This window comes from Malaclemys terrapin, chromosome 4 (genome assembly GCF_027887155.1).
Source record: "Malaclemys terrapin pileata isolate rMalTer1 chromosome 4, rMalTer1.hap1, whole genome shotgun sequence".
In the NCBI taxonomy this organism is placed as follows: Eukaryota; Metazoa; Chordata; order Testudines; family Emydidae; genus Malaclemys; species Malaclemys terrapin.
Window position 1 is genome coordinate 60,333,799 of NC_071508.1, and position 12,834 is coordinate 60,346,632.

Sequence of the window (12,834 nt, forward strand, 5' to 3'; positions counted from 1 at the left end):
TATGCACTTTACAAACAGTTGATCAAATTTTAAGGCATGGCTCCTTATTTTGCAACGATGCAAATATTTGTGTTAACTAATCAGCACAAGAATCTATGCAAATAAGTATTTGTATGTATGTATGCACGCATGCATGCATGCATGCATGTATGTGTCAGGTAGTAGGAATCCCAACTACCTATAGTACTAAGTTTTGCAGTGAAATACCTCTACATTCATATTTCCAGGTGTAAAATGAGAGGTCAATTTGAGGCCAGCTGAAAATTTAAGCCTATATACTACATATGCTGTCACTATCAATTCCAGTAACACTGGAGTGGAACACAACTTGTTCACTAGTGTACAATGTGACAGTTTAAAGTCATGCAGTACACTAGTACATTCCCCTAATTTGCTTGAAAATTCTCCAGTGGAACAACATTTTTCCATAAGAAAATGCAGATGAATCAAAATCAAAATGTTCCCTGAGAAAGTCAATTGTGAAAAAATATGTTTAATATAAATTAGGACTGTCGATTATTGTTGTTAAGTCACGCGATTCACTCAAAAAAATTAATCTTGATTTAAAAAATGAATTGCGATTAATAGCAGTTTTAATCGCACTATTAAACAATAGAATAGCAATTGCAATTTATTAAACATTTTGGATGTTTTTCTACATTTTTAAATATATTGATTTCAATTACAACACACTATACAAAGTTGACAGAGCTCATTTTATATTATTATTTGTCTTACAAATATTTGTACTGTAAAAATGGCAAACAAAAAAAATTGTATTTTTCAATTCACCTCATACAAGTACTGTAGTGCAATCTCTTTATTGTTTAAGTGCAACTTACAAATGTAGATTTTTTTGTTACATAGCTGCACTCAAAAACAAAGCAATGTAAAACTTTAGAGCCTACAAATCCACTCAGTCCTACTTCCTGTTCACCCAATTGCTAAGACAAACAAGTTTGTTTACATTTACAGGAGATACTGCTGACTGCTTCTTATTTACAATGTCACTTGAAAGTGAGAACAGGTGTTCACACGGCACTTTTGTAGCCAGCATAGCAAGGTATTTACATGCCAGTTATACTAAACATTAATATGCCCCTTCATGCTTCAGCCACCATTCCAGAGGACATGCTTCCATGCTGATGACACTCGTTAAAAAAATAATACGTTAATTAAATGTGTAACTGAACTCCTTGGGGGAGAATTTTATATCCCCTGCTGTTTTACCCGCATTCTGCCATATATGTCTTATTATAGCAATCTTGGATGATGACTCAGCACATGTTGTTCATTTTAAGAATACTTTCACTGCAGATCTGACAAAACACAAAGAAGATACCAATGTGAGATTTCTAAAGATAGCTACAGCACTCAACCCAAGGTTTAAGAATGTGAAGTTCCTTCCAAAATCTGAGAGGGATGAGGTGTGGAGCATGCTTCAGAAGTCTTAAAAGAGCAATACTCCGATGTGGCAAATACAGAACCCAAAATACTAAAAAAAGAAAATCAACCTTCTGCTGGTGGTATCTGACACAGATGATGAAAATGAACATGTGTCGGTCTGCACTGCTTTGGAGGTTATCGAGCAGAACCTGTTATCACCATGTCCTCTGGAACAGTGGTTGAAGCATGAAGGGACATATGAATCTTTAGTGCATCTGGCACGTAAATATCTTGCAATGCCAGCTACAACAGTGCCATGCAAATGCCTGTTCTCACTTTCAGGTGTCACTGTAAACAAGAAGCGGGCAGCATTATCTCCTGCAAATGTAATCAAAATCAATATATTTGAAAATGTAGAAAATATCTTCAACTATTTAAATAAATGGTATTCTATTATTTAACAGTGCGATTAATCGTGATTTTTTTTAAATCACTTGACAACCCTAATATAAATTGAAACAAAGCATTTCAGTAAGGTCAAAATGTTCCATTTCAACCTCATCAGAATGGAATGTTTCAATGTTTCATTTTTAAGTTACTTTTTGTTTTGAAATTCATATCTAATGTTATAAACAAATATACAGATTCAAGTCATATAAAATAAAAATACATAAAGTAAAATTTAAAAAGTCAAAGTTGAAATTAAACATTTGCATTTTATCTATATGAAACATTTCAATTGACCCAAAATTATTTTCTTCAATTTCATTTTCCAGGATATTTTAAAATCCAAGATTTTTTTCTAATTCAGAACAGAAACAAATTTTGAAATTGTGCCCTTGGAAATTTTTTCAAAAGTTTTTGCATTTCGTCTTTTAGAACGAAGTTCTGCAAGCACTGAATCCTCTCCCCATACAGCGATCAGATCCAGTACCTCCCTCACGGTCCATGCTGGTGCTCTTTTTCGATTATCAGCCTGCATGGTTACCTGTGCTGATGAGGTATCTGTGGTCACCTGTGCTCTCCACGCTGGGCAAACAGGAAATGAAGTTCAAATGTTCGCGGGGCTTTTCCTGTCTACCTGGCCAGTGCATCCGAGTTCGGATTGCTGTCCAGAGCGGTCACAATGATGCACTGTGGGATAGCTCCCGGAGGCCAATACCATCAAATTGCGGCCACACTAACCCTAATTCGAATTGCTAAAATCGATTTTGGCGCTACTCCGCTCGTTGGGGTGGAGTACAGAAATCGATTTAAAGGGCCCTTTACATCGAATTAAATGGCGTCGTTGTGTGGACGGTTACAGGGTTAATTCGAATTAAAGCTGATAAATCCGAATTAAAGTCGTAGTGTAGACCAGGCCTTAGTGTGCAATAACATAGCACTATTTGAAATGGGACTACATTAAGGTTCTCTAGTGAGTATTAATGTTATACTGTTTGACACAGGACTACATTAATGCACAGTAGGGAACTTTTAGTGCATGCCAGCAGGGTCCAGATGGGCCAGTTAGTGCACAACATGCTAATGCAGACTCAAATTTATACCCGTCTGGTGTGAACTAAAGCATCATGTAGATAAGCCCTAAGTCTAGTAAGAAAGTGGAACTTTTCAGATTTTGTTTTAAATGTAAGTGGTCTACAAGGCATGGGGAAAGAGACTGTACATATTTCAATGGAAATAAAAATTTTATATAATTTAATGTTAAACGTGTTATTAATACAGCAGCTATATAAGTAAAAATATATGGTCTCAATCCCTCATTGCTTATTCAGGTAAAATCCTTTTTGGCAGTTTTGCATCAGGAATAAGAAATAGGGTCATAAGTTGCAATCACAAAACAAATTCTGTATTTGATGATCCCCTTGTTGTCATATAATAAGAAATAAAAAGTATGAAAAAGAACATGTTAAAGTATTTTAATCATTAGGCTAATCAAATAATATGAGTTAATATAGCCCCTTTCATCTGTAGACTCACAGCACTTTACAAAGAAAGATAAGTGTCACAATCCCTATTTCACCACTGGGGAAACCGAGGCACTCAGAGGTGAAATGACTTGCCCAAGGTTACACAGCATTTCAATGGCAGATATGGGAATAGGCCCAAAGACTCCTGACTTCCAGTCCAGATCCCTAGCCAGTGGACCAAAATGACTCTTTAAAAGCCTTATTTAAGGGAAAGAAAGGTGATGATTTGTGCTCATGGGGATCATTGCCCAGTGGTCAGGGTTTAGGTCCTTTCAACTGCAGGGTGGAGGGTAGGTTGGTAGTGGAGGCTGGGCCCTCCCACTCCCCCAGGCTCCAGCCCATGGCCTGTGAGGGCTATCAAAGGTCTGACATCCAGAAGTGCCTTAAGGCTGCCCTCCCTGGCCACTTCCTACCACCTCATTATTGTCCAAAGTTCGTAGTCTGTGGCAAGGAGGTGCGAAAGAGGGTCAAGCTCATGGCTAGGTGCCTTTTCATGGCTGTGATTGGTGTGGCAGCGCTCTCTCTCTCTCTCTCTCTCTCTCTCTCGCTCTCTCTCTCAGGGCAGTGGCAGCCTCCTCCTGTGACTTGGCTCTTTGGCCAGATTAGTTCCAAATCTCTTCCCTGCTGGAGTACTCCATAACACCACAAGGGGAATTAACACAAACAAACTGAGTTCGTAGGAGAGAGAGAGGGGAGAATGCCTCCCCTTCAGGGTGTATCTGAAGCAGGTTCTCCCTTCCCTCAGGGAGGGAGCTTCAGGTAGTTATTGTTGGAAGAGATCCTGCCTTCCCTCAGGAGCTGTGAACTTCTGGTGTGCTCTCTTCCCTGGACTGCCACCAAGGGAGCTATTCTGCTCCCTTTTAATTTCTCCTCCATACCTCATCACAACTACATAATGAGTTCTGGATGCTGGGAAAAGATTTGATTGGACAGATATCAAGAGAATTTCATTGTGTGCCCATGCATATGACCCCAACCAGTCGGAAATGGATAGTTTCATTGAGATTTTCGGGTTCCTTTGAACTCTATCTTAGATTTTCCAACAGCATTGGAATAGCAGAATGGGATGCAAACCCAAACAAAATAAAATTGTGTATGAACCTCATGGCAATCAACCCCCCTGGGATTCACACACTTCTAGTTTAATATCATTTACTTCCAGAGATATGGGGGCTGGGAGAAAGAGGGATGGCACACAGGAAAGGAAGCCACATGTTCCATGGAGACATGAATATTGTATCTCAAGTGCAGATACATGTTTTGAATCCTGAAGTTGTTCCTGAAATCTGCAGTATGTTTTGCTACCAGCTCAGCAAGCACACCAGATACACCATTTCCCAATGAAGAAAATGCATACAGTTTTTAAAATGCATACAGTGAAGTACTAAATCTGCAAGAGTTCTTATTTGGGAGAGTCCTTTCAAGTTGCTCAGCCTCTGGTGGCCACTTACATCCAGAAAAGGGGACGTTAATAAATCATGAGGAAGATTATTTATGCAGAAAAACAACAAATTCCACACTTCGTCTGAAAAAGATTAAAACATTCCCCTAGACATGGTTCACATTTTTTTCCCATGAACAATCCCATGAAGAGGCCTTGATGAAGATATTTGATATGTTACAGGAAATAAGAGAAGGAATAGTTATCTTGGATTTTCATTTGTTGGTTGGTTAACTATCGTTTGGATGGCAGAAGGTGAGCAGCTAGTAAATAAAATCTTGTAAATGTTTTGTTTATCATACAAAGCACATATCATAATTGCCTGAAATCCCAGCTATGTGATCCCATCAGAGCACTGCTTAAGAACGTGTTTCTCAAACTGGGGTCGCCACTTGTGTAGGGAAAGCCCCTGGCGGACCGGGCCAGTTTGTTTACCTGCCCCGGCGGCCCGGGCCGAGGGACTTACTGGCCGCCGCTTCCAGCAGCCCCCATTGGCCTGCAGTGGTGAACCACGGCCAATGGGAGCCGCTACTGGCTGGACCTGCAGATGGGGCAGGTAAACAAACTGGTCCGGCCCGCCAGGGGCTTTCCCTACACAAGCAGCGACCACAGTTTGAGAAACACTGGTTTAAGATTTCCTTTCTAAATGGTAAATTAAATATACAATATATCTGCACCTGGACAATATTTATTAAATAATCTGTTGCATTCAGACTCAGTCAAACTCAAATGCAAAAAGAGGAAAATATAATTAGCATCTTGCAACATTCCAAAGCATCTCTTGCATTTGCCTCTTCATGAGATTTACATGACTTGACAAACTTGAGTGACTTAGATATTAGCAAGATTTTGCATAATTCCTGCACTATTTGCAAACACATATTTATACAACAGTTTCCCCACTATTAAATTTTAATGCATACCGAGCTAAAATATGCAGGCTCTACTCCATCATGTTATATTATATCCTTCTATTGTATACACTTTCCCTTAATATTTTCCTTTTTTTTCAGATTTTAATCTGAATCTTCCCACATTTCAAATCACACTTAAATGAGACACTTTATCCCCAGCAATATACTTTATCATTCAGCTTCAGAAACCTAGGGCTAAAATTGGTTTAAGACAGTCTGTCCTCCAGCATAGCTAAGAAATGCACCTATAATCTAAGGCTGTGTCTACACTACAAAGTTTCTACATGATGTAAATTACATTGGTTTACACCGCTCAGGCATGTGTACACTTGGCTGCTTGTGTCAATGCTGTGCATACACACCACAAGTGCTTGCATCAATGGAAAATGCGGTGCATCACAGGTAGGCATCCCAGTGCGCCCTGCGCAGCCAACCAGCACAATGCCTTGTGGGACATTTTCTCAGTGCTTTGTGGGATACCAGCAATTTTCCCAGGGATTTCTGAGAACTAGGGGTCAAGTTCCCATAATGCCACTTTCTCCATCCCATAATGATCATTCCATCCCAGAATTTTAAAAGGCTCACAATCCCATGTGTCACTTTTTGGTTTCCACCATCTCTCTGGCAGAACCCAGAGTTCAGCACAATTCTAATGACCAATGCTACTATAGGATGCACAATTTGTCTGTATCTGCAGAACTTCAGTGACTACCACTGCAGCTGGTGGTTCAATGAGGAAGAAAAAATGTTTGACAACAATGAATAGAGGCTGATGGACACAGTGAATAAAAATGTCAGATGACTGTTGACATTCACGGAGCAATTCTACATGGTGGATCAGTGCTTCTGGGCCCAGGAAACAAGCACCGATTAGTGGGATTACATCATATGGCAGGTTTGGGAGGATGAACAGTGGTTGCAGAACTTTTAGATGCGAGAGGCCATATTTTTGGATCTGTGTGCTGAATTCACCCGAGTCCTCTTGCACTGGGACACCAGAATGAGAGCTACATTGATAGTGGAGAATTTTTTTTCTTATTTTATGGCAAGAGAGGTGATTAGCAACGTTTAAATAACCAAGTCCAAGTCTGAAAGCTTCTCCGCTTCTGTGTAATGATACATATTTCCCCAAGACTCTCCTATCATCCATTTTTAAGATGTTCCACTTGCTGTAGGGACAGATCATTGCCGCTCACATGCTCTTGCTCACCCCCATTCCAGAAAAGGTTTCAATGAGTCCACCGTGTGCACAAACATGTCTGTGAGAGTATAGGCCAGGAACCAGCAAAGCACATAAGTAGATGTTTAAACTTTAAGCATGCACTTAAGTCTGATTTCAATAGGACCTAAGCATGTGCTTAAGTACTTTGCTGCATTAGTTAGTATTGTATATGTATCCAGGCAGTGTAGACATGCTCAATAGACTCGTGGTTACGTATTTCAATGCAGAGTCTGGGAGAATTCAAGAGATTTATTGTAAACTGGGGCAAAATAGAGACCAAACCTTCAGGCTTCTGTGCTGCAACAACCCAGTGGGAGTGAGGAATCTGACTGCAGTGTTCTGTTCATGGTTATGAAATATCAGATGTAAAATAACCTGGTAATGTTAACCTTTTATGCAAAAAAATGGATTAATAGTTGTGTGACAAAGCAAGGTAGTATGGGGTGGGTGGGGAGGCAAAATGTAAGCTAATGCTACCGACAAGCTGCCCTTGAACTTATGCATCAAAACTAACTAGTACTCATGCCAAAGCATTTCTACTTCCCAGGCTGCACTTGGAACCTTCACTTTCCCATTTCCCCGTACCACTTTTGGCTTTTTAGCCGAACAGGTAATAGGTTCAGCTCCTGAAAAAGTTTAAGGGGACTGCTGGTCAATTATGGGCCTCGGGTAACAGATTTTACTAACCAGGAAAATAAAACTCAGTATTAAGAACAACATCAGACCAAATTCTATTCCCAGTTACACGGGTGCAATCCAAAGTAACTTCATTAAGTCTGTAGAGTTACTCTGGATTTAGGCTGGCATAATGAGAGCAGAACTTGGCCCATAGTAAGGTAAAAACGTATTTGTAGATTAGCTTCATCTAACAAGCTGGTAACTACCTTTTCTCCTTAAGGCATGATTCTCTTTACACTTGTACCAGGGTAAGTTGAAGCCAATGGATCAGTATATGGTGTAAGATAAGAATCAGGCCCTCTCTGTCCAAAACTGGCTCAAAACCACCAGCACCAGTTGATGCAAATCTTACCAGCAAATTATCAGGATAGAGTCCTAGCTCCAGCTGTGCTGCATATACAACTGCACTCCTGCATATACAGAACAAAGTGGGGAGGAGGAGGGATGATTTGCCTCCTTCAGAGTTCAAGGTAGCAGAATTTCCCCTGGATGGTTTTGGCCATCCCTAATTATAATAGCTATTTTTAAACAATGTAATTTATATGGTCTCATTGAAGCTCTCATGATTGCCAAAATAGTTGAGAAAATGGTGCCCAGCATTTGTATGGATTTGTATGGAAGCATGGGGAGGTGATTGTAAAGAAGGCTTAATGTAAACCCTATAATTTAGATGAGTTCCAAATGAAAAAATGTAAATGGTGTTAAGTTTATGCCAAAAAGCACAACAGTAATTGCTATGTATCGTACTACTGAGCACTGGATTTCAGTGCAAATGAAAGCCACATTATAATGTTAATCACTGGCTCTAACAAATCACAATAAAAGGTAGTTGTTTTTTTCTGAGGTGTTTTATTCTTCTTTTGAACTGAACTCAGAATTACAACAGTCAATTTATCTTTTGCATCTCTAAGCAACTAGTTCAGGGAAAATTGTATTTTCTGCAGAAGTTTTATTGAAAGACAGCTAATAATCAAATAGTGTTTTATTCACATTCACCAAAACATGTGTATTTAACAATGGCCCTTCTACCTGACCTTCAGTTATTCCACCCTGGTTTTGATCTTGTCAGATACTGCAAGCTTAACAGTTTGGAAATGGTTCAGTATTTGGATGAGTAGTCTATATACTGTAGAAATTAGAAACCTACCTACTAAATCACCCACACTTTCTCCCTAGTCATTTTTTAATTAATATCTCAGAATTCTAATCAGAGACACTTTGTTTGTTGTTGGGCTGACTTTTAGAAGCTATGTAAAACCAAGTTCCTCCTTACAACCTGTGGACGTGAAAGATCCCACCATAATTCTTGTAAGAGCAGGGTCTTAAATTATGAGGTTCTGGATAAATTCCAACTCAATTAATATTAATAATTATTATTTGTTATATGGTAGTACCTAATTGCCCTATTGTGGTAGGCACTATGCACACATATAATGGAATGATCCTTGCTTACAACCAAAGAATAAGACAGACAAACCTCAGGCGGATGCCACAAAGATGCAGGTAGCACAGAGACCGTTATGATTAGTATAATAAGAAGCAATCACAGTACTCTAGCTGCCCAACCCTTGTGAAAAGTTTTGTAGGAATCATGACTTTTATGGGTGTTAAGAATTAAATTTGGCCTAGCTAAATGTTTCCTGTAGCTTTTACTGCATTAAACATTTTTCACTTCCTGTTTCAACCACCAAGAGACAATGGGTGATGCTTCAGGGTCAAATGCCTACAAATGCTGATAATACAGAGCAATATAACTCATTCTCATCAGAACGAAACACCACCATCAACTAGTTACCCCAATGTCTGGAAGAAATACACACCTTGAGGAATAAAAAGGGCTCAAATACAATCAAAGTAAGATGAAGGTGATGCTCGTGGGCAAGTGAATCATCTCTCTATTAAATGGTGCATTGACTCTGAATGAATCTTCTTGGATTGCTGATGGGGCTCTTATAACACCATTACATTATACACAGTTCTTAAATTAGCTTGCAACACAGTGGACAGCGTGCTGCAACATTTTGTTGTAACTTTAAATCAGGAAACAAAACAAATTTCTGTCAAAAACATCCGGTTGCTGATCTAACACAGTGCTTTTCTGAGTGATATTGATTAATTTGAGAAAATGCAGGTACCATAGTGCAGCCCGATTGACATGCTTGGCTAAAATTTAAGGATTTACCAGCATTTCAATCATGCCTCCGATATTATGCGCATAATTTCCTCCAAAAAATGTTTAGAAGACTAACTGCCTGATTTGTGGGTGAAGTCTTCTAAAAGCTATGCTTCTAAATCGGTGCAACTGGGGACACAAAGCTGTGCCCGGAATATTGAGTCTGTTTTTTAAAAATGTAGGCCAAATAGCTGCAAGGGAATGTTGTGCAGGTTAAACTACTGCTGACTCACGTGTATAAAAACAGGCATCAATGTACTGTAAATCATATTAGACTTATTATAAACTGAACCTGGTTTTACTTGTAACTTGGATCCATGTAAAAGTACTTACTTCAGAATTACACAGCCTGTACCAACAGGAGGCGCTGTCCAGAAAACATGAATCCGTGTCCGTCTTCTTGGCGTACTCTCAGTAACAGCAACAGGACAATTACTCATGAATTGTGTTTCTTCTTCATCTATAATCTAAAGAAATATAAAGATGCTTTCTATAATAAATGTGCTTAGAAAGTGTTTTATGTCAGTTTGTATCTCCTTTAGATGACTATATTTTTCTAGATCACCAGTCTTTCGCAGATAGAGTTGTAAAAGTCAATTAATCTATTAAAACAAACAAAATGAAACCAGCACTAACAAAGAAATGTTCTCAAGTTATGGGAAGTTGCTCCTTTCTAAATATGGCTGCAAATCAACCATATAGGGATGGAGTTCCCAAACTTTTTGCCAGCTCGATCCTATTTTAATGAATTATTTCCTCCCAGGATGCCAGACAGCAAGGAAGATGACATTTTGAAGAGTAAAATGGCATCCTCCTCACAGCATGACCTCACACACACCATACATGTGAGTTCATGCTGCATGGAGGACACTGTTTTGCTCTACAAAATGGCGTCCTTTATGGCTTATGCCTCACACACACACTGTCCATGCGAAGTCATGCTCTGTGGAGCAAAATGGCCTCCTCTGCACACTAGGGATCGCTGCACCGATCTGCTGGTGGCACAATCCCATTTGGGGTTCTGACCCACAGTTTGGGAACTGCTGATGTAAGATTAAGTTGACCTTGATAATTGCAACTTCACATAAATGTTTACAGACAGAATGATAAAATTTACATCATTTCCACTATTTGTATTGTAACAACTGGAGTTAGTAGAGAAAACATGTTACAGTGGGCAGTTTCTCATCAAACATCTGTGTAAATCCTACTATACTCAAGGTCTTATGCCCAACACAACCAGTAAGGTGTGAATCATACTTTCATCTGTAACATAGCTTCATTCCAGATCCCAGTATCTGAGGCAATATGCATAAATTATTGCTTTATAGGGTTGGTTACTGGTAAATATAAGAGAAGTGAAGTGAAGAAATAATATAATATGACTATATATCCTTGAGCCAGTTGTGATAGTAAGCTGATGCTCTGCAGGAACAGGGGCTGTGAAACAGAGTTTGAATTAGAATATGCAAGACTCTGGTTTTGATACATGTGCAAATATTTTCTACAAGGTCCTCCAGTATTTGTATTCCATAGGTTTCACTTGGAGTCTGGTGTTTGAACAAGTGCAAACTCTCAAAGATAATTCAGTTAAAACTGCCAAGTTTTACTTGGAACCACACAATGCTGTGATTTTGAGAGGCTGCACTTCAAAATCAGAAAATGACTTGCATTGACTTGGCCTGGCCATGGGTGACTTCAAACTGGGTCCAGTTTACATCAGAGAGTTACAAATCTTAGCCAAACCATTCAACAAATCTTTTCTGAATTTCAAGATTGTAACTGGGCACATTTTCTGTGGCAGCAGGTTTTAATTGCTAACTTTTTGCCCAACTCTATTCACCATTGAATACATTCTGCAATTAATGTTGCTTTAACAGATGTTCTGGTGCAACAGAGAGAATTTCATGTAGTGTAGAAAAGGGAATATCTGTAGTTGAACAAATTTTCATTTAGAGGGTAGGTGGGGTCTACACTAAAACAATTGGCACCCTGGTTGGCAATCTCAAAAGAGAGGCCAAACATTGGGCATAGAGCTAGAACTCCTTTCCTTTTAGGTCAGGGTAGAGGTGCATTGGCACAATCCAGTGTGGACAACCCTCTGTTCTACTTAGTCTATAGATAAACAGATGACTTCGGATTCTAGGGCCATTACTTGCCTTTTTTATGAAATCTAAGAAAATAACCAAAAATAAAAAACAATGAATATATAAATTCAAGGAATGTATGTGGATACAATTGCTTTTTAATATATCTAATACCTATATATTTTGTCCATCACATTCATTGATTTGTATCACATTCCTTATGAGACACACGTCACTGCCAAACTATCCCACTAGATTTGAATTTTGTAAATTGTTAGCATGAAATGTTGAGAATATGGACTGCTGTGAACAAACATAGGTCAGGCGCTATTCTGATTTTTTCCCCCACTTCTATTTGTCATGATCTAATGGTCTAAGCACCAAATGGCACTCACTCAAAGTCCTAAACTGGAATCTTGGCTTTGACACTGAGTTGTATTTATCCTATCTGCTTCAAATTCCCCATCTGCAAAATGGGGAAAATAATATTTATCAGCCTTCCTCTCAGATATTCTGAGGGTTAACTGCTCAGCGACTGATTGGGATTCCCTTGCTTATGTTGCATAGTACAGGCATTGCCACTTATAATCCTCTTCTGCCTCACTCTCCTCCTTCAAGATGAGTCCCCTCAGCCTTCCCCACATGGGTCAGTATTGGTAACGTGGCTTGGCCCTTTGGCCAACTAACTAAGCAAATTTAACACCTTCCAGAGTAACAAAAGTCCAAAGACACCCAAATCCCAACAAACAAAAGATTCTTCCTCTTGGGCTAATCTTCAGCCCTCCTTCAGGGCTACCTTTAAGTCTCTCTCTCCTCTGAGGTAAAGGGCTGACTCCTAAACTGCTTTCCCTGGAGTCCATCTTACAGTCTACCACTCACTGGAGTCCCCTGCTTCCTGCAGATCCTACCTCAGAGCTTCCCACTCTCTGAGTTCTCTTAGCTCTTTTTATGAGGCTCAGATGT

At 39.3% G+C, this 12,834-nt stretch overlaps 1 protein-coding gene across 1 annotated transcript in view; it reads right to left on the bottom strand.

Annotated features, from left to right (window-relative positions):
• SPON1 (spondin 1) overlaps positions 1 to 12,834 on the bottom strand; it is a 329,873-nt gene that overhangs the window by 260,802 nt on the left and 56,237 nt on the right. The window contains exon 3 of the mRNA XM_054025147.1: positions 10,118 to 10,251. Coding sequence (XP_053881122.1) covers positions 10,118 to 10,251 — 134 coding nt within the window. The remainder of the gene's footprint in view (positions 1 to 10,117; positions 10,252 to 12,834) is intronic.